Source organism: Myodes glareolus, chromosome 8 (assembly GCF_982192425.1).
Source record: "Myodes glareolus chromosome 8, mMyoGla1.1, whole genome shotgun sequence".
In the NCBI taxonomy this organism is placed as follows: Eukaryota; Metazoa; Chordata; class Mammalia; order Rodentia; family Cricetidae; genus Myodes; species Myodes glareolus.
Genome location: NC_142033.1, coordinates 1,382,319 through 1,405,309, shown reverse-complemented (window position 1 = coordinate 1,405,309; position 22,991 = coordinate 1,382,319). Strand labels below are relative to the sequence as shown.

The 22,991-nt window shown below is 37.7% G+C and overlaps 1 protein-coding gene across 3 annotated transcripts in view; it reads left to right on the top strand.

Annotated features, from left to right (window-relative positions):
• Window positions 1-19,510, top strand: part of Mtf2 (metal response element binding transcription factor 2) — a 37,213-nt gene extending 17,703 nt beyond the window's left edge. For all 3 annotated transcript variants that reach the window (XM_048447062.3, XM_085691510.2, XM_048447059.3), the window contains 9 exons: window positions 2,110-2,205; window positions 3,399-3,467; window positions 4,396-4,519; window positions 8,329-8,396; window positions 9,994-10,164; window positions 13,498-13,603; window positions 13,742-13,794; window positions 13,901-14,005; window positions 17,146-19,510. In XM_048447062.3, coding sequence (XP_048303019.1) covers window positions 2,110-2,205; window positions 3,399-3,467; window positions 4,396-4,519; window positions 8,329-8,396; window positions 9,994-10,164; window positions 13,498-13,603; window positions 13,742-13,794; window positions 13,901-14,005; window positions 17,146-17,503 — 1,150 coding nt within the window. In that variant the 3' untranslated portion in view covers window positions 17,504-19,510. The remainder of the gene's footprint in view (window positions 1-2,109; window positions 2,206-3,398; window positions 3,468-4,395; window positions 4,520-8,328; window positions 8,397-9,993; window positions 10,165-13,497; window positions 13,604-13,741; window positions 13,795-13,900; window positions 14,006-17,145) is intronic.
• The last annotated feature ends 3,481 nt before the right edge of the window (window positions 19,511-22,991 follow it).

Below are 22,991 nucleotides of genomic sequence, written 5' to 3'. Positions count from 1 at the left end.
AGGTTTTAGTTAAGTGATAGAGCCCCAGGTGAGACTGATTAGACTGTATATGTTACTAGTGTTTCCTAAATATTATTTCCTGTGTATATATACAACAATATGTAATTTTCAGAAGAAACTGCCAAGTAATTTTTCTAAGTATTTTACTAACAAAATATACTGTCCAGGAACTAGAGAGCTATATTGGATGTCTTCTGTTTATTTTATTTTAAAAGACTTTAAATTATGTATATGTAGGTTTATTTGCACATGGATGATGTGCACATGAGTGCAGTGCCTACAGCGCCCAGAGAGGACCAGTTGAATTGAGTTCTCAGCAACCACACTGGTGACTCACAACCAACCACCTTTAACTCTAGTTCCAGGGGATCAGTCACCCTTTTCTGGGCTTTGTGGACAAGTGTACTGAATATGCATATGCCCTTTATAGGCACATAAATAAAAAAAAATAGAGACTGGAGGGGCAATGGTGACACATGCCTTTAATCCCAGCACTTGGGAGACATAGCAGGCAGATCTCTGTGAGTTCAAGGCCAGGCTGGTCTACAGAGTGAATTCTAGAACAACCAGGGCTACACAGAGAAATCCTCTATCGAAAAGTAAAAAAAAATAAATAAGGACTGCAGAAATGGCTGGGTGACTTGAGGATTTACTGGTCTTGCAGTTATAGGGACCTGGGTTATTTCCTAGTACCACTGGCAGCTCACAACTACTTATGACTCCAGTTCTGGGGAGAGTCTGGCTCCCTTTTCTGGCCTTTGCGAAGCTCTACATGCACTTAATGCATACACAGAAAAGCAGTCTACACATAAACCTAAAAAAAAAAAGCCATCTAATGGCCAGGCCTGGGGGCACATGTCTGTTCTTGTAGTTACTCAGGGGCTGAAGAAGGCAAGTGCTTAGTATAGGACAGTACTCAACCTTCCTAATGCTGTGACCCTTTAACACATTCTCTCAAGTTATGGTAACCCCCAGCCATAAAATTATTTTTGTGCCACTTCACAACCTAATTTTGGTACCATTATGAATTGTAAATATCTGTGTTTTCTGATGGTCTTTGGCGACCCCTGTGAAAGGGCTCTTGACCCACAGGATGAGAACTCTGGTCTATAAATTTGGAGCTCATCTGGTGCAGCAGTAGGAGCCTACATTTAGGAAAGGCTTTATACAGCTGGGTGTGGTTGTGAGCAGGAGGTTAAGGTCAACCTCAGAATGATACTCAAAAAAATGAAAAGAGACCCGAGGATATAACTCAGCTGTAATAGCCTGTCTAGCAGGCTTGAAGTCTTGGATTTGACCCCTAGCACCTCATGAATTGGGTGAAGGGGTAGTTCATCTCAGTACTAAGGAGAGTGAGTGACCCAGTTTTGATATCATCTTCAGTTTTGAGGCTAGTGAAACTCTGTTACTAAAAAACAAAACTCAGAGGAAAACAAAAATAAAAATAAAAAGAGCTATCTGGGTGTGTAGCTCATTGGTAGATTGTGTAACGGCCTGTTTAGATCTTATTACAAAAAGCAAAATCCTCTGAATCTTGTAATCTGAGAAAAATCAAAGACATTATTGACTTGAAATATCAGTTTTGCTTAAAGAGCATGTAAATTCCCATAAAAAAGAGGGAGGGATGGAGCTGGGCGATGGTGGTGCAGGCCTTTAATCCCAGCACTGGGAGGCAGAGGCAGGTGGATAGATCTCTGAGTGTGAGGCCAGCCTTCCTTGTTTGCAGAGTTCCAGGACCAGCCTCCAAAGCTACAAGAGAAAAACCATAACAGAAAAAAAGAAAAAAAAAAAAGAGGAAGAGGAAGGATGAAATAATTAATAGTACAAACATTTTTTTGGAGAAAAAAAATAGTATTAAGTATAGCAGAAATGTAATACTTTTGTCAGAACTATATTGGTTATTATATAATGTAGTTTTTTCCTTTTTTTTTTCAAAAAGAACCCTTGCTTCATTAATAAGTAGTAATTTAGGTAACAATGGTGGTGCACACCTATAATCTCAACACTGGCAAGGTCAGGAGGATTGTGAATTGGAGGCCAGTCTTGAACTATATAATAGAATATTGTTTTAAAAAGTATTAATTTAAACTTTTTTTTTCTTTTTGGTAGCTGGTATTTAAAGATGCTGCAGTGTTGCAAATGTAAGCAGTGGTTTCATGAGGCTTGTGTGCAATGCCTTCAAAAGCCAATGCTATTTGGAGATAGGTGAGAAGAACATTTGAATTTCAATGATTGGTTTGTCATAGATGCTTTGTAATTGTGGTTATTTTGCAGTTTTAGGTTTCCAAAAATAATTATGACAGTGATGTGTAACGGAATCAACTCAGAGGCAAAATACTAAATAGTCAACATACTTTATATATACTTTCAGTGCTTTTGAATACTACTCCAGGAAGCTTTGAACTGTTGTCTCAGAGAGTACATTTGTTTCTGTCACCACAGTTCTAAACTTCTCATTGGGAGCTTTCTTCAAGAGTCTCAAAGGAATACTCTGATTTAGAATTGGGAAATACTATAGGATCCTGTTAAAAACAATTTGTATATCAAGTTTAAAAACTTGGGAAAGCAGATATATTGTACTTTCTATGTGAGAGTATTAGGGAAGGGATAGTGAGCTATGTAAATCAAGATTGCTCTTTTGCTTGCTGTCCACACAGACATGAATAATCACACACAAACTATATTAATTACAACACTGTTTGGTCAACGGCTGAGACGTATTTCTTGCTAGCTCTTGCATCTTAAATTATCACATTGTTACTTCACATGTTGTTTTTTGGGCGGCTACATGGCGAATGCCTGACTCTGCCTTCTTTTTCCCTGCGTTCAGTTTAGTTTTTCTGCCCAGCTATATTCTGCCCTGCCATAGGCCAAAGCAGCTTATTAACCAGTGGTAATAAAACATATTTATGTCGTACAGTGGGGAATCCCACATTAGTTGTAGGAAGAAAAATTAAGACAGACCAGTAAAGCTAGCTTCCTGATTTCTTGAAGTGAATCTTGGTTTAAATCTAGGTGTACATAACTACTGTCTTTTTGACCTTGGTCTCTTTTGCTTTGGAGTTTATTTTACAGGTAATTTAAACTTTGGTGAAATACTGCTTATAGAAGTAGCCATCACGGATCTTGGCACACATAGGCTATTAGTGTGAATACTGGTGAATCAGTGTCAACTTTGAATTCTCTAATGGTTAAAAAAGTTTTCCCTTACCCCCAGATAGGAGTTTTAACCATTATTGTTGTTAGTGTCATAACTGAAATTGCGTTTTGATTTGTGTATCCGTTCCTTACATTATGAAGCCTTATATTATTTGCTGAATACTGGCTGTAATTGTTAACTAGTTTATATTTAGCTTTGAATACTTAGTATAAAACTTTTTTTTTTCCCCGTTTTTTAGGTTTTATACATTTATTTGCTCTGTCTGCAGTTCTGGACCAGAATACCTCAAACGTCTACCATTACAGTGGTAAGCATGAACTTTTCTATGTTTTTAGAAAGTACCATACCATATAAAAACTTTTATATGAAAAGTAAATAAAATTTTATTCTCTATACCTGGCTTTTATTTCTTTTTGTAATCCTTAAGGCTTATGCCGTCTTCACCAGGATTATCCATTTTATTGTTAGCGTTAATAAGACTGTTCATTATGGAAAGGTATTGGCGCTTTCAGTTTAGGTTCTTTGTGTTTTCGGCTTTTCATGCCTTCAGAGTATCACAAAAGAAGCAGATAAAATAATATATCAGTTTCTGCTTTGATGTAGTAATTTTTTTACGGTAAGTGAGGGATTTTAGCGATCTAATAAAATGTGTGTACTGAGATTTTACAAATTTTTATTGTGCTTTACATATTTAAGAACAGGTGATGCCTTAACTCATGCAGATGACACAAGGCCCAGTAATGTATAGTGTGCTTTTAGTGAGAAACACAGTGATGTTAGTTAGCAGTCATTTTCTCCTTTAGCCAAATTTTTTACGTTTTTTGATTTTACGAGACTGTGTTTCTCTGGGTAGTCCTGGCTATCCTGGAACTTGCTCTGTAGACCACACTAGCCCTGAACTCAGAGATCTTCCTGCCTTTGTTCCTGAATACTGTGATTAAAGGCATGCACCACCACTGCCTGATATCAGATCTTTTAAAAATTCATTTAGGAAGTAATTTGGGTACATCTTAGTTTACAATTATTCCACATGTGTTAAGCTAGTATTTTCTAGTTCCTTCATATGTAACAGTTTACTGTATTGTGATTTAGGTTATTGACTGCCTATCCACCTCCTAAGTATATCACTTTGGTTTTATTATAGTTGTTTTATATACTGGTTTCATTAAAAACTGACTTTTTAAGAATAATCAAAAACACTGTTTTCATATATTTTAATTAATTTTGGATTTCAGGGTAGATATAGCACACCTATGCCTTTACAACCTAAGTGTTATTCACAAGAAGAAATACTTTGACTCTGAACTTGAGCTTATGACATACATCAATGAAAACTGGGATCGATTGCACCCTGGAGAGGTAGGTGGTCTTAGAACTGCTTGATGTCTTTTTCTTTTTCTTTCTTTCTTTTTTTCTTTATTTCTTTTTTTTTTTTAGTTAAAAATAAAGGAGACACATGAACAAGTCAGACAATTAAAGTTTAAAATTTTCTTTTTTTTTAATAACTTTGGTAATGATATCACAACTAGCCCTCTTATTGTCTTATGTTCCTTGCCTTGGGAAATTGAACACATGGTGGAAATAAATTATTTACTTCTTCCATATTCTGAATCAAAAATCATTGTAGTTAAAAATAGAACTGTTAGAAAAAAAATCTTTGTATTAGGTGCCTTATGTATAATTTCGCTTTCTTTTTCAGTTTTCTATAGAAAACCTTAGAGAAGTAACCAGTGTTCATTTTCTCTTACGTATCTCTAATGTCTAGGAATGTTGGGATTCAGTCAGTAGTAGAATAATCAGTTACACAGTGACTTCTGATGTCTCTTTTGCTGGTTTTAAAAAGAGCTTTTGAGAAAGGAACATAGAACTGGATGTGGTGTAGGGCACCTGTGGCCCTAGCGGAGAGACTGAAGCTGGAGGGTTACTGCACAGTGAGAGCTGTCCCAGCAAGACAGAGCAAGGGGCTGGGCAGAGTGAGTTCCTGGACAGCCAAGACTACACAGAGAAACCTTGCCTGGAAAATCCCAAACAAACTAATAAACAAATAAATAATATAAAGTCAAGTGTAGTGTGATCTAGGCATGTGATTGCATACCTACAATCTAAGAACTCAGGTTGCTGATGCAGGAGGATCATAATTTCACAAGGCCGTTTTGGGCATATATATCTCAAAAACAAGCCCAACAAATCTCTTGAGTTCCAGGGCAGTTTGGTCTATAGAACGAGTGGCCCTGTCTCAAAAACAGAAACAAACAGAAAGAAAGAGAGAAAGAAAGAAAGAAAGAAAGAAAGAAAGAAAGAAAGAAAGAAAAGAAAAGAAAAGAAAAGAAACGAAACGCTCAAAGCAAGAGAAATGCAGTTGCGTGTTGGTAATACTCTTGTTTCCCCTCTCAGTCAGGTAGAACACCCAGCTTATAACAGAAGCAGTTCAGTTCATACCATCGTAGTTGCACTTCAGAAACTTACAGGTTTCAGAAATAGGGAGTCAGGTTTGTTGGTGGTTCTCAGTAAACTAGGAAGTTGATATTTTTTTTCCCTCTCTGTATGACACTTCTGCTTGTCCTGAAACTTACTGTGTAGACCAGGCTGGCCTCGAACTCAGAAATGTGTCTGCCTCTGCCTCCCAAGTGCTGGGATTAAAGGCATGCACCACCACCGCCCAGTGATAGTTGATATTTTAAATAAGTTAATTTTCAAGTTTTATAGTGTAACAAAAAACCCTTAGGGGTATAAATATTCAAATATTGTTCTTTCAGATATGCAACACTGCTTCATCAAATGTTATAGACCTGATATGGACAAATTATAAATTGATTTCAAATAAGATATTGAAATTCAAACTAATTAAAGTAAAAGTTAAGTGGATTTGTAACTGACTTGAAAAACAGTAAGAACTATTTTGGAAATCTTGATGGAGCTTGTAAAAGAGGGCCAAAGTTCTGTCTTTGTTTTTGGAAAGGATGTCAGGATCAAGAGAAAATATCTGTAAGTTTGAGCTGAAAACAGAAATTGGCACACAGCTTTGATGACAGCATTTGGGAGGCTCAGGCCGGCAGAATACTGGGAGTTGAATTTCAGTATAGTCTACATAGAGAGTTCTTGGCCATCCAGGTCTGCATAGTGAATTTTTATCTCCAATAACATAAAATAAAAATAAAGCCTGACCTGGTGTTGTAGTCCTATTATCCCAGCTACTCCAAAGGCTATTGCAGTAGTATCACAAGTTCAAAGCCAGCCAAGTCAATTTGGTGAGTCTGTCTCAAAGGCCAGCTGAGTATGGTTGTACACACCTATTGTTACAAGTTTGGGACCAATTGGGCTGTTAAGTAAAACCCTCTCTTTCCCTACACTCCAAGTTAAAAAAAAAAAGCGTATACTACTATGTCCTGCTTTTTGCCTTTAAATTTAAGCACAATAATATGTGAGTGTGTGTGTGTGTGTGTGTGTGTGTGTGTGTGTGTGTGTGTACATACAGATAAAAACTCATATGATTTCAGATTTGGATTACAAGAAGGGGGTAAAAGAAGTAGATGGAATTAGCCAGATGGTTTATATGAGGAAATCACATGCTGAGACCTTTAGAAACTTGATCTCAAACATATATGAATGCTGCTTTCAGATATTTGTAGATCTCTCTTGTAAAATGGGACAGAAGCATTTCAGAGAGCTTTTCCTAACTATAATGCTTATGAAATGGGGTTCAGTAACTGATTTAGCTTTTACCACTATTAATGCTGAATGGATAACTGGGTCTTTTTACAAGGATTGTGGTCTTGATGAAAGATTGAATTATTTCTAGGGCGTATTTTCTTGCTAACTTCAAAGTCTGTTTATTTCATTCTTTAAATAGAAATTCTGGATCTGAGAGTGTACTTCAGAGGGTCAAGCACGTGCTGTTTTTTCTTTAACTTTTTAAATTTTATTTTGAAACAAGGTCTTGGTCTCTCTCTCTCCCTCTCTCCTCTCCCTCTTTTTCTCCCTCTCCCAGACTGTCCTTGAACTCACAAACACCTACCAACCTCTCTACCCTCCTGATTGCTGGGATTAAAAGTGTGCACCACCAAACCCTGTGAACATGTGTTTTTGATACGTGAGAGCCTATTTTCAGTCCTCAAAACTTTCCCCCAAACTTGTTATTGGGTATCTCATATTGGGAGGACAGTCAGACGGGGGGAACGTGTAATTTACCACTTGACAAGTTCAGATTCTGGTGGTCTTTTTAGCTAGGAGAATTTGAGTGGTTTATTTCACTTTTGTATGGACTGTGACCTCTGAGGTGCTTGGTGGTTAGGATGTCCATACAAGATTTATCTTTTGCATATGATTGGCTTATTCACCTAAGCATTCCTTGTAGTGCCATACTAATATAAAAGTTAAACAGACATCTTACCAATTGGGGAGCAGGCAGGCAGACAGAAAATGCTGTACAGAGGTTCCACTGGGGGATCTTCTTGGATGAGGAAGCTTTGTGGACTTGAACCACATTCACTGTGAAGTCTTTCTGCTGTGACAGACTGGGATGATGGTGCTGGTGGAGGTCCAGACGGGCCTTGAGAGCATCTCCTAGGATCTAATGCTGACCGGTTGGCATGTGTGAGCTCAGCAGTGCTAGTTCAGTGCGTCCTCTTGCCAAAGGGTATTAGTGTAGAGGCTTGAGAACCGCATCTCAGGAGCATTGCAAGTGGAATCCTTGTGCCCACTTGTAAAAGGTGTCTTGTCTTCCCTTCCCCCTCACCTAAGCTTTCTCTGTGTAACAACCCTGCTGGCCTTGAACTCGGAGATGACCTGTTTGCTTCCCAAGTGCTGGGATGTTTTTATTGTTCATTGGACTAGCTTTGTGCTTCTTGTAGAGATTTATTTAGAGACTGTGTAACTTTAGAGGTGTTATTTCCCTAGGTCATAGAGTTAAAAGAAAAGTGAATATAACTACTAATATATCAGTTCTATAATGTTTATAATGTGCAGTTGCTTCACAAATACATTTTATTTCATGTAACCAACTAACAAAATTAGTATAAAATTTAGACATTTCTCTTGTAACTTAGAAAATAAGTCTTGAGAGGTTAAATGGTGCTGGGTAGGTCACATAGTGTCAGTGAGGACCCAGAATAGAATATTAATAATGAATGAAATTATAGTATGCTAAATTGTTTCTTGATACTTTGCAGCTGGCAGACACACCCAAATCTGAAAGATATGAGCATGTTCTGGAGGCATTAAATGATTACAAGACCATGTAAGTGGATTTATTTTACATACCCCTCTGAGGGAGATAGTGAGTATAAAGAACACAAGGGTATTAAAAATTTGGGATTGGTGTATGGGAACAGTACATACGATTTTAAATGTTTTAATGTCTTAGTCTCTCTTGGTTATAGTAAAGCAGGGATTCTAGGAGGCTGGGAGGGAAAGAGTAATACTTCTGAGAAGGGGTGTTTGGGAGGCATATCAATATCCATTACTCTGTTTTCCTGAAAAAACATTTTCAGTAATAACTTATGTTGTAATGCAGAATGGTGACGATAAGGTAAATCTTGTTAGCTGATGGGAATGTGCAAAAAAAAAGAGGGTCTTTTAAGATTGGTTATTGCCATTAGTCAGTTCCTGAGGAGTAGTAGTGTTGGTCTGAGTGATGATTCAGTGATAGGATCTTATGTTCTTGCATAGACCACCCTTCTTTACAACCAGCATGTCTGCATTTCTTGAAAATATTTTCAAAATCCCAAAGAAATTTATATAAATACATGTATGCAACTCTCAGACATACTATTAAAATTGTATTATAAAATTTTTGGTTTTGCCAAGTTGCTGTTTTGAACTTGACAATATTTTCTTATTAGATAATATTTTAATTACTTGTAACTAGATCTTTAAATTAGCCTGAAAAAGTGTAAGGTAATAATTGAGTAGCTAATTGTACTGATAAAATATTGTTTGAATCAATTCTTAATTCCCTCTTAAAGTATCAGAAATACACCTGTTACTGATAATGGTAGAAATGAGAGCTGCACATTCTCAAAGGTGCATACAGTGGAAGAACATTCGAACAGCTGAGGTAAAGGTTTTTGTGGCCAGAAAGACTCTAGCAGAGTCAGGTATAAGAAAATGTTTGTGAGTAAAGGTAGGCCAGGGAGAGTGTTCTTCTGAGACCTAAGTCTGTACTCACACCTTTAGGGTCTAAATTGCTTTCAACTCTTGTCTGTCCTTCTGTCTACTCATTTTAATTTCTGGGCCTTTAGAGATAGCCTTTTTAAAAAGTTATTTCTGGTCAGATTTTATGTACCACAAATATATTCTGGAATAGAATTTATTGGAACCAAATACTTGCTTTGTGAAGTTACTTATTTAATTATTAATTTGAGACAGGTTGTTACTGAAGTTACTTATTTAATTATTAATTTGAGACAGGTTGTTACTGATATATGCTCAGGCTAGCCCAGTCCTGGGTTCAGAGCCAGAAGCACTGAGGGAGGTAGAGGCAGGAGAATCATGGATTCAAGGCCAGTTCACCTTCATAATGAGATCCTGTTTTGTAACACTAGTGACCATAAAAACCTGAATTCAAATAGTTTCCCTTGTACTGGGACTGTGGCTGTCTATCACCACACCTAATCCAGAAGCCATATTTGGAAGAAGTTGAGCTATTGTTGTCTTATTCCTTCCACCCATGATAGCCTGAAGCTTGTAGCTAAGAATCAAAGACACCAAGGGGAAAATACTTCTGTGGTATGGGTAGCTTTTCATGTATAAGGGCCTAATTTGAAAGTTGTAAGTTAGGGTCTTCCATGTAAATGTGCAGCTTATAAAATTTTAGTTAATTTTTTTAAAAATAGGTTTATGTCTGGGAAAGAAATAAAGAAGAAGAAGCATTTGTTTGGGTTGCGAATTCGTGTTCCTCCTGTGCCACCAAATGTGGCTTTCAAAGCAGAGAAAGAACCTGAAGGAACATCCCATGAATTTAAAATTAAAGGCAGAAAAGCATCCAAACCTATATGTGATTCAAGGTAAAAGTTGATCTGTGATGTAGTTTTCCTTTAGCTTATTTGTTTGTAACTGATGATGTGTGTTATCTGGTCGCATCAGAGTATATTAGAGTGCCACAAAGACCTGCAGTAATTCCCAGCTCCAAACCCAGCCTATAATTTCCTTCCTAGACAAGGTAAGAAAATGTGTTAGATGTTTATTTATTTTAGGCCTTTGGCATTTAAGGAATAGACAGTTGATTTAAAGAAATAACTTAAAATATTTACATCTTTACTTGTTGATTTCCTTTTTATTCATTCATTCAGCACTTTTGTCAGCCGCCTTCCTTTCTCAGTGCTGTGGATATAATGACAAAACAGAGTTCCCCTGTGCTTAATGGGATTGCATTATAGCGAGAGACATATGAAATAAACAAGTAAAATAATTGATGATCATTTTGATGCCATTTAGAATTAATTCAGTGTTTTAGACCCCACTGGGTCAATGGAGATGAGGACATTGTACTTAAACGGGGGAGGCATAAGGAAGGACTATATAAGGTGATCTTGGAGAATCAATTTAGAGTAATTTAAAGTATGAAGAATAAAGGGGCAGAATACTGCAGGGTGCAGGAGTACAGGTGTGGAGGCTATGAGACATAGTCTACTTGTCTAAAGAAAACTAATTTGGTATGAATGGAAACTAGAGAGTCAGGATTGGATATTTGAAAGATTGGGTAGGTCTTGATCACACAGCAGCTTGTAGGTAGGAATCCCCTGTTCCCTCCAAACAATGGTAGCCATTTAAATGATGTAAGCAGATTTAATTATTCTTAAAAAAAATTATTTGGGGAATAGTTGAGCAGTTAGAATAGAAGTAGGAAAAGAAAGACGTGGTTTTGTAGATGAGATGCTTGCTTGGCCAGGAGTGGATGGGAGCAGTTAAGTGGAGTGAATAGGTTTGAGATTTCTCTTCAGGAGAAGAACTGAGATCAGATTTGCTACTGAACTAAATTTATGAGTGAAAAGGAGGAAGGATAAGTTAATAGATTCGAAAGTTATGGCTTGAGCAACTCATGGATGCTGGTTTCTTACTGAGGAAAAGGAGGAAAGTGATGGTGAGGTGGGTGGAGCGTTTCCTGTTTCTATTCTCACCACGCATCTGAATAGTTCCACGGAGGTGACTTCTGTTTGTACATGAGCAGCGCAGGTTGGGTCAGTACTGGTTATATAAACTTCAAAGCTGACATTAAAGCTAGGAGAACGAATAAAATGACGTAGGGAGTAAGTAGAGAAGAGAATGGTTCTTCAGGTGGTGTCTGGTCTTAGAAATGATAAAGTGGAAGGTGTAAATAAACGAATGAGAGTAAGTAGAGAAGAGAATGGTTCTTCAGGTGGTGTCTGGTCTTAGAAATGATAAAGTGGAAGGTGTAAATAAACGAATGAGAGTAAGTAGAGAAGAGAATGGTTCTTCAGGTGGTGTCTGGTCTTAGAAATGATAAAGTGGAAGGTGTAAATAAACGAATGAGAGCAGCACGACCGGCACGGCTGGAGACCAGGAGCGTTTGCTGTTAGGAAATCAGTAATGGTGTATACATTAAATGGCATTGGGAGCTAATAAATTGCAAGAGGAAAATGTTTACTGGACACTTAACATTTTGTTATTGCTGACCTTGACAAAAGTAGTTTATTTAGAGTAGTAAAGATTGGAATGAGTTGAATGAAGTGTGACTATCTGCACTTCCAGATTCATGTACAAAAATATGCTTCTGTCTGTCAGGGATACTAACATATTCAGAATAATAATGAAGATAATAAAGAGAAAAGCGCATAGAAGAATCCTGAATGAGGCAGAAAAGAGTGGAGAGGAAAATGTCATAAAGCTGAGGGGTTTTACTGTAAAGTGAAGCAGACGGAATGACAGTAGAACATGGCAGCAATTTTAGTAGTTGGGAAATAATTGGAATCCGTTTTTTGTGTCCTAAGAATGATTCAGTGGGTAAAAAAAGATGAGTGTAGGACAGAGTAAAGCTAACCTCTATTCCTCGGTCTGAGAACAGCTCTTGATAGCAGAGGACAGACCTTTCTGATGAATATAGATATGACTGTAGAAATTAGAGGTCAAAGTTACTGCTGGGAGTCTGTTTTCTCAAGGGAGTGTGAAGTGAAAGGGCTATATGCAGAGGGAAATTCAGAGAACAAGTTTGGAATAGTTATGCTGTAGAGTAAGAAATATGTTTACAAAACACTGCCTACATTAGCCGTTTGAAGGTTTTAGTAGAATACATACAACTGAGTGGTTTCGTTTAAAAAGGAAATGCTTATTTCTACCACTATCCAATTTGATCCAGTCCTTTATTATCAGTTGCTATTATAAATTAGAAAAAGGAACCCCATAAACATCACAGTCTATGATGATGGTAAGTAGGATGCTTCGTGTGGTAGCTCTCAGATTAATCCATGCTACTAAGAAGGACTCCAGCTACTTCAAAACACCTGCCTTCCTTCTGGCCCTATGCATACTCTGGTCATCTTAAGGCTGTGTGTGTTATCACTGTTAGCTCAGTGGTCCTCTTTATATGTTACATTCTCTGGTCCTCAAGATTTTTGACTCCTAGGCCTACTTCTCTGTCCTCCTCTGTCATCCTGCTTGCTTCCACCTGAGTTTTTACTGGCTTTATCTTATTTCTACTCTACTATAGTAGTGTTGCTTTTCTTTTTCTTTCGTTGTATTTTCCTGATAACATCCTCATTAGCTTTCTTGTTTATGTGGGAATGTCTATGATGGAAGCCCTTCAGTGCAAAGGAAGCACCTTTTTGAATCCCTTTTATATCTTTTCTGTAGCAGTTATTGTTCATGAAATCTGTATTCTGCATGTTCTCTTCTTTTAGAGATACCCCTGACTATTGAACTTTTTTCTTTGGTATCGCTTAGTACTTAGCTTTATTTTCTTGTTTGCTGTTTGACCTATCAGTGGCTGTATCCAGTATGAAAGATTTAAAGAGAAATTGGTGATACTGAAATTTTAATATAGGTATTTTCACTAGATTAACTAATTTTGTAGTCATTTTTTTTTTGTAGTAAATTCTTAAAATCTTCTCCTCCAAGTAATAAGAAACTAAAGTTTTAAAATTCAGCTAGTATGGCTATCTGGTGATTCATTATCTTTAAAATCTTGAAGTAATAAGCATTACTTAGAATAAGCATTACTTAGCATTATTGAATTAATAAGCATTATACATAGAGTTATAGTAAAGAACACTTTTTTTCTTGAAACTTTAAAAAGTGTGATTAAAGTTGTTTAATTAGCTATGTAAAGCGACTGTCATTTTGCTTTCTGCAAAGATTAAATACAAACTGGCTTTCTGTTTCAGGGAAGTAAGCAATGGGATAGAAAAAAAAGGAAAGAAAAAGTCTGTAGGTCGTCCTCCTGGCCCATATACAAGGAAAATGATTCAAAAAACTGCTGAGCCACCTTTGGTAAGAGGGTTTGTTTATAAATGTTCTCAGGAAAGGTTTGTGTGATGATTGAGTGTTTTGTTCCAATTAAAGCAGAACTGTCCTTTAAGAATGTTCCTTTTCTTTCTTTCCTTAATTTTTTTTTTTTTAAATTTCCAGGATAAGGAATCAGTTTCAGAGAATCCTGTGTTGGATTTACCTTGTTCTATAGGGTAAATAGTTGCTTTTTTCTTTCCTAGGACTTTTGTTTGCGAGGGAGTTAGTATTTCTATTGTTATGTAATATAGTTGTCATACCATTTGCATTCTCTTGTCTCAGGAGAACTGAGGGGCTTGCACATTCATCCGGTACCTCAGATGTGGACCTCACAGGAGCTTCCAGTGCAAAAGAAACTACCTCATCTAGCATTTCCCGGCATTACGGGTAGGTGCTCGTTCTGTAGACCAGGCTGGCTTTGACTCAGAGATTGGAACTGCCTGCCTCTCCTGTGCCTTGTGTGCCACCACTGCCTGGCTTTGTAATTTTTTTCTTACGTTTTAATTAATTATTTATTTTTTTAAAGATTTATTTATTTAGTTTACAGTATTCTGTCTGCATGTGTGCCTGCAGTCCAGAAGAAGGCACCAGATTTCATTACAGATGGTTGTGAGCCACCATGTGGTTGCTGGGAATTGAACTCAGGATCCCTGGAAGAACAATCAGGGCTCTTAACCTCTGAGCCATCTCTCCAGCCCTTAATTTTTTTTTTTTAAGCTTGGTGAGCCAGTGAGTTACTTTTCTGAGGGAGGATTGCTTATGGGAGCATGTGTGACTTAAAGGCAGCTGTGTTCCTGTGACAACTGAAAATCTCCGTTCCGGAGTGTCCCTGTGTGACGTGTGGACAGTTCCAAAGAGCTCCTCTCCAGTGATGCGTCACTGTTTTTATAACTGTAGGGGAAGCTTGTGAGTTTTATAAACTTTCTGTTGTTGTTGCTTGGTTTTTTGTTTTTTGTTTTTTTTGAGACAGGGTTCCTCTGGAATTCCGCATTGTAGACCAGGCTTGACCTTGACCTCACAGATATTCACCTGCCTCTGCCTCCTGAGTGGTCTTGTAATTTTTTATGCTTTCTGAGTTTTGTAAGTTTTCAAGTTTTCCTAGCTTCCTAATTTTTTTTATTGATTTTATTGAGCTCTACATTTTTCTCTGCTTCCCTCCCTGCCTCTCCCCTCCCCTTCTACTCTCTCCCATGGTCCCCATGCTCCCAGTTTACTCAGGAGATCTTGTCTTTTTCTACTTCCCATGTAGATTAGGTCTATCTATGTAAGTCTCTCTTAGGGTCCTCATTGTTTAGGTTCTCTGGGATTGTGATTTGAAGGCTGTTTCTTTCTTTCTTTTTTTTTTTTTTTGCTTTATGTTTAAAAACCACTTATGAGTGAGTACATAATGATATTTGTCTTTCTGTGTCTGGGTTACCTCACTCAATATGAAGTTTTCTAGCTCTATCCATTTGCCTGCAAATTTCAAGATGTCGTTATTTTTCTCTGCTGTGTAGTACTTCATTGTGTAGATGTACCACATTTTCCTTCTCCATTCTTTGGTCAAGAGACATTTAGGTTGTTTCCAGGTTCTGGTTATGACAAACAAAGCTGCTAAGAACATAGTTGAGCACATGTCCTTGTGGTACGATTGAGCATCCTTTGGATATATACCCAAAAGTGGTATTGCTGGGTTTTGAGGAAGGTTGTTTTCCTTCTGAGAAATCGCAACACTGACATCCAAAGGGGTTGTTACCAGCTTGGACTCCCACCAGCAATGGAGAAGTGTTCCCTTTATCCCACAACCTCTCCAGCATAAGTTGTTATTAGTGTTTTTGATCTTGGCTATTCTTACAGGTATAAGATGGAATCTCAGAGTTGTTTTGATTTGCGTTTCTCTGATGACTAAGGATGTTGAGCATTTCCTTAAGTGTCTTTCAGCCATTTTAGATCCCTCTGTTGAGAGTTCTCTGTTTAGGTCTGTACTCCATTTTTTATTAGATTATTTGTTCTTTTGATGACCAATTTCTTGAGTTCTTTGCATATTTTGGAAATCAGACCTCTGTCTGATGTGGGGTTGGTGAAGATCTTTTCCCATTCTGTAGGTTGTCTGTCATTTTGTCTTGACTGTGTCCTTTGCTTTACATAAAGTTTTCAGTTTTAGTTACTAATTTTTTAAAAAATGTTTAACTTATTCTTTCAAAATACAGATGCGCCAGGCAGTGGTGGTGCACGCCTTTTATCTCAGCACTCAGGAGGCAGAGACAGGTGGATCTCAGTGAGTTTGAGGCCAGTCTGGTTTACAGAGCTAGTTCCAGGACAGCTAAGGCTACACAAAAAAACCCTGTCTTTATTCTCCACCCCTAAGTACAAACACACACACACACACACACACACACACACACACACACACACACACAATCCTCCTCTTTTGTTCCCTTTTCTTTTCATTGTATCTCTACTTTTCAATAAGTCCTACATTTTATTTAGCCCATTGATTTAATTAGGATTGTTTGAGTGTGGGTAGGCAATGAATTGCCTTGAGCAAAGGCATTATGTTGTTTTTTTGTTTGGGTTTTGTTCTTTTGGGGCAGAGTTTCTCTTTAGCTCTAATTGGGTTCTGAGTAGCTGAGCGTGTAAGTTGTCGGTGTCACCGCTCATCTGAACGTTTTCATTTTAGAATTCAAATGCATGTTTCTCCTTCAGTTTTTTTCCTTTTTCCTAGAGAAATGGCTCAGTGATTTCAAAGTGCTCGCTATTCTTAGAGTGGACCTCTCTTTGGTTCCTAGCACCCACATCAGCCGGCTTACAACCGCCTGTAATTCTAGTTTCAAGAGATTTGGTGTCTTCTCTGCCCTTCCTGGGCACCTACACACATATGGCATCCATTATAGACACACACACACATACACACTCACACTGCTTCCATTCATCCATTTAATCTGCATGTAGGTGTGCACAAGCCTGTGTGCTTAGAGGCCATAAAGTAGTCAGTGCTCTCTTTCCATCTTGTTGGTTCTGGGAGTTGAATTCAAGTTGTCAGTTTGGTGCTCGGTGCCTTTATTCACTGAGCCATCTTGAGGGCCCCTACATTAAATGCTCTCTTTGCAACCCAGAACTTAAAACTCATGTTATTCCTCCTTCCACAATCTACTGAATACCAAGATTATAAGTGTACCAGATTTGTTAAGAAACATGTGGCCTGGCCATTATGTATAAACTGTGTGCTTTCTGTTAAAGCTGCCCCCCATCCCCTTTTGAGACTGATCTCCTTGTAGCTCTGGCTGTCCTGGAACTCGCTATGTAGAGCAAGCTGAGCTCAGAGACTTGCGACCTCTGCCTCTGAAGTTCTGGGACTAAAAGTGTGCGCCACCACACCTGGCTTTTGTTGAGAACTGTGATGCTTGCACTCTACGACTGTTCCTCGTTTCAGGGTTGTTTTATGTTTTCATTGTCTGAATCCAATACATGGCTTTTTGCTCATGCAAAGGTTTTTAAACTGCAGATCAGAAAATCATCTTAGGAGGTTTTTCTTTTCCGTTCTCTAGATTATCTGATTCTAGAAAAAGAACTCGCACAGGAAGATCTTGGCCTGCTGCAATACCACATTTGCGGAGAAGAAGAGGTCGCCTTCCACGAAGAGCACTCCAGACTCAGAACTCAGAAGTTGTAAAAGATGATGAAGGCAAAGAAGATTATCAGTTTGAAGAACTGAACACAGAAATCCTGAATAACTTAGCTGATCAAGAGCTACAGCTCAGCCACCTGAAGAACTCCATCACTAGTTACTTCGGTGCTGCAGGCAGAATCGCGTGTGGGGAAAAGTACCGCGTGCTGGCTCGGCGAGTGACACTGGATGGGAAGGTGCAGTACCTTGTGGAGTGGGAAGGAGCAACTGCATCCTGACCACAGGACTGAGCGTTATGTTCACTGCACTCATTTCCTGGTGGTCCAGGCTAAAGCCCTGAGAGAATGTGGGTTTTACTATCTTTCTTAAAAAAAACAAACAAGCAGAAAACACAAAAAAATTCACAAAAGGAGATGATACTAGCCTTAACATGTACTTGTCAATGTTACGGATGTTGTCATAAAAAGATATCTTTTAAAAATCAGAGGAGAGACTTAATTTTTTAAATCTTAAGATTTGTAGAATGTTTCTAGGATAGGATATTAAACATGATTTAAACCCATGCATGGTGTTAGATAATTTTTCTAATTATTCCATTGAGTCCATTTTTGTGATTAGTGGTTACCAGAGCAAACAGATCATGTAGATAGCACAAGTATTTGGAGAAATATTGTGTGTTTTGTTACCAAAATGTTGAAAAAATTTATTTCATACCCTTTAGATTTCATAAAGTGCAGTGTATATAATGTCTAATGAAAGACTGTAAAATATTGAAATTTCTTTCAAGCAAAATGTAAAAAATATATTGAGCCTGTAAATTGCTCTGTGACTAGACTTCATTGTCGTCTTAATATATTCTTTGCATGTACACACATATACATACGTGTATATGTGTGTGTGTGATTATGTGACCTATGCAATACAAATTATGGGAATGGGCAGCTTTGGAGCGTATATCCCATGATTCTTATTTCAGGAATAGTTGCAGTATTTACACAGCAGCGTTTCTTCTCAGGCTTGTATTGGGTGCTGTTGCTTGCTATGTATGAAGAGAAATGTGTCAAACAGTTCAGTGTGTACTGAAGAAGGGTGTGAACAACAGTGTTCATAAGCTTTTAGATTGCTTTCAGTCCTTGTAACTCCGCTGTTCAATACCTAAAACAAATCCAAGCGATAGCTACATTATCCTATTAGAAGTGACATTTTCAGTTTCTTGTGGCACATTATGATTGTAAATGTCTCAGTTTTAACAGTATGTCTGCAGGAGACCGGTGACGACTCCTGACATGTCTGTAGTCATTGCTAGTCATGTTGGAATAAGCGTAGTATGAACAAAGTGTTTATTGCACAGGGTTAACAAACAGTGTGTTGCTAGCTGAGGCTACCTGCTGTTTTATTACAACATTACCTCTTGTTTTTATAAAATGTACCAAGATTTAAAATGATATTTTTATTTTACATGTTAAAGTTTCTTTTATCATGTGTTAGAGTTGTCTTCTGTTTCATTTTGTTTTGTTTGTTTTCTTTCTTAGCCAAAGAGTAAACAGAAAAATATTGTTTAGGTAGCTCTTCAATTTACTTTTTTATGAGTGGTGGATTTTAGACTAAAAATTGGGGAAAATTTTGCCAAGATGAAAAATCTGTGAAGTGTATTGATGAAAGAATGGTAAAACTATGGGTTAGTGCTTATTTATTCCATTAATTGATTATTTGACTTTTTTTTTTAAAGAAACATGCTTTATTTCTTTAAGCATCTTCAAAAGATGACTTTTCTTGTCACATTATAGCCAAAAGAAGCAGAGAACTTCGTTGTCCTGCATTTGGTTCCTGGTTGACCAGGTATAGATGAGCTTTACAAAGTGCAAATTACAAACTGTCACTTCTGTTCACCGCCACCAAAACGTGATTTCCCCTAGTTATTAATTTAAGGTTGCCTTTCCTGCAGCTGCAATATTTTGAATAATACACAGAGATTGTGTTGAGTTTTGAATGTTTGTTTATCTAGGGGTAATGCAAAATGTAATTCCTTATTCGCTCTGGCTGTACCATATCTCATCTCCCCAGATCCTTTAATTCTAACTGAACACCAGCAGTATTTTAGTGACTCTTGAAGACACTCAGAAAACAACTTACCAAGCTGAACTGTCTCTAGACGTAATTATTGTGAATGTCTGTTTGCTTTTATCATGGTGGTTCACATGGCTCTGATGTTCAGTTTGTATTTTTGAAATTGCTATACTTAGAATTAAAGCAGACCAACATTAAATGTGTGTATTTTTTAAAGAGCTAATGAGTTTTTCTTCTGTATTTGCTTGAAAATACACACTGGTGCAGTAGTAAACTGCTTTTTATCTAAGGAGGGAAGGATTCTCTACTTTTACTTTATTTACTTGAGTTAGTCTTTAAAGACCTTTGCTTTCATTTCTTTTTTCTCCCATAATAACATTAATAAATACTTTGTGTTCATCTGAAATGATCTTTTAAAAAAGTTTATTTTTAGACAGCTTGCATCAAGCTTTGTATTTGAAAGACAGTGTGTCTCTGCTCTGTCCTACCCTGTTCCAAAATGAGAGAATTTCAGACTTTCTTCTGCACAGGGGTTGGTGCACATGTAAAACAAAATTCCCATTTTTGCTGAAATGTTTTTTTGCCTAAACTACAGAATCAAAATTGTAAAATAATATACCTTCCTTCCTTTTTCTTTTTAAGCATTTAAGAGAAATACAAAAGAACAAGCGAACTGTGAGTCTCGGCAGCTGCTGGACTAGGCAGATGTAGGAGAGGACGAGCCGGGCCTTTGAGATAGGCTCCAGCGTGTCCAACAAGCGGCAACAAGGCTAACTCAGAAGTGCAGGTAGACTAAGAGAGACTTGGTAGCAGCTCCAGAAGAGACAGTAGCAGACCTTATTTTAATCTCTGTCCCTTGTAATTTAAAATAGTTTGTAATGACCCCTGCTACTAAATGACAAACCAGTTCTTAGCAGAAGAGCTGTAAATTCTCAATGCTTGTCTCAAACTCCTGAGCTCAAACAGTCTTCTGGTCTTTGAAGAGCTGAGGTTACAAGTTTGTATAAATGCCAAGCCAGTCTGTAAGTTCTAATATATATAATGGAAGTCAGACCTTGCCAGGTAAGTGGAAATTTATTGTGTGAGTTGAGGTTGTACTGTCTTAATTTTTGTTGGCAGGTTAATGTTCAAGTATTTGCATTTGTTTTTTGTCGTGGATACATTTACATTCCTGTATATCAGTGTGGGATAAAATTGTGTTTTGGTTTACTTTATTGTTTTCCTACTAGGTGTTATTAAATTTTGGTTGGAATATATTCTGGCTTAAAATAGTTACTAGAGTTTGAAAGAGATTGTTTTATGACTAAGGAAGATACTGCCCCCCGCCGGCCCTCTATGGAGAAATTTTCTTTCTCAAATATATTTGACTACAAAAGTCCCATTCAGTTTCTCTTAAGGCAAAATTTGACATGTCATACAGTAGGGACAAAAAGTCCTTGCTCCAGAAAATAAACAAAACTTGACAGTTAAAAGTAAAGTAAGAACTTTATCTAATCATGGGTGTTTTTCTAATTGGTGATAATTAGGAAGTTTAGATGCCTCTGATACATTCTGACATCGGAGAAACTTTGTAAGCAAACTGAATCTCTGTAGAGAAAATAGATGGGAGTACCTAAAAATGTTGGTACATTATTATAATATCAGTGTTTCAGAGTAATAGCTACAAGAAATGAAATATTAATTTTCCTTATATTTAAAATTAGAATAAGCTCAGTGTGCTGAGGATTGCAAGTATCTCACTATTTGAGAGGCTGAGGTAGGAGGATTAAGATTCAATGCACCTTCATCCCACACTCAGGAGGCAGAGGCAGGTGGATCTCTCTGAGTTTGAGGACAGCCTAGTCTACAGAGTGAGTTCACAGAGATAACCTGTCTGGATAAACAAACAAAAATTTTGAGACTAGCCTGGGCTATGTACATAGTGAGACTCTGTCCCAATTAATTAAAAATTAAAATGAACAAGAATAAGATAAATAAACAAGATTACTGTCCTTTTGTACCTGACAGAATCTTGTTTTTTTAGCCCACTCCCTTGTTACATTTTCTGTTTCTGGAGATGCATATAAAAACTGGATTCTTAGTAATTCCTTTTCTCAAGGATGTAATTTGTCACACAATTCCCACAAGCATAGAAACCTTCACAGGGGATATGTTATGTATTTTGGGATAAAACAAATATTCTGTTCAAAATTCCTAGTTTAGCCATGTGACAGAAGAAAGGCCTGTAGTATCTTATTAGCACTTGAGAGGCTGAGACAGGTGATCTGGAGCCTGCATGTGATCCAGTATTGAGATTCCCTCAAAATCGTAGTCTATGTCCTGCTTCTTTTATTCATAGTCAGACATCTTTTTTGTTTCTACTGTATGACATGCATTCCTCTTGGATCTGATGGTAAGTTTTTGAATGTACAAAAATTGGTGTGTGGAGAGTGACTAATAATAGAACCTTGGATAACATTTTGCTCAACTAAATCTGACCCCCCCCTCAAAAAAAAAACCAACAAAAAATCCATTTAGTTAGAATTTTCTCAAATCTCATGTGAACAGCATTTTTTGGAGTTTATAGAATGTACTCAATGTGTATAAGATCAGTGATAGGAAACTAGCCTGTTAATATGTCTTTTCAATGGCTGAGTGCTCTGTCTTTAAAATATTTGAAAGGTGTTCTGTACATGCCTGTGGACTCACTACCACTGGTCTCCTAGTAATGTTGTCCTGTCTTCTTATAACCTAGTCTTTGGGAAATTAATACCATTTTATGTTGTCTTATTCTACCTTGATGATTCCATCCACTATGACTTTATGATGCGCCAGAAAGTTGATGCCCAGCTGTCCAGTGCTGGCACACTAGGGCCACACAGAGAAGTCCTGTCTGGGGTGATGGGGAGGGGATGGGGGAGCTGATGCCCATCTGTGAGTGCCTGCATGCCTGTGTTCGCACCACTTGAGTGGCTATGAGAGGTTGGGTGTCACCTAGAGCACCTAGGACCTCTGGGAGAGCAGCAAGTGCTCTTAACTGCTGAGCCATCTCTCCAGTCCCAAACCTAAAAATATCACTGAAGGGTAAGTCTTTAGGTTCATTAAGACTCAAGAGTGATTTCTATATTAATTAATTAATTACCTGATGTTGACCTCTGGCTGCCACACATTCATGTATGGGCGAGCAGCATTCAGTATCCCATTTTTGGCATATTAAGCTTTTCCATCTGTTGTGAAAATATGAGCATTATTGTATTGCTGTATATAGTGATCCTTAAGGAGATCTGAACTGGATCCTTACGGAGAGTGGGTAGGGACTCTTAGATACTTATTTTGACGGGTGCTGTGGCACATGCTTTTATTCCCAGCACTGAGTTCCAGGCCAGCCTTGAATACGCAGTGAAACCTGAGTTTCCATGGCATGTGTATGTGTGTGAATGTGTGTGCATGCTGCAGTGCATGTGTGGATGTGTGTCAGTCAGGACAAGTGTGCAGTCAGTCCTCGAATTCTGCTCTTGTATTTACGCAGTTAGAGTTAATTTTTTAAAATCTTATTTGCATTAGTTTTTTGCCTGCATGTATGTCTGTGTGAGGTTGTCAGATCTTGAAGTTGCAGACAGTTGTGAGCTGCCATGTAGATGCTGGGACTTGAACCCAGGTCCTTTGGAAGAGCAGTCAGTGTTCTTAACCACTGAGCCATCTCTCTAACATTATGGCAGT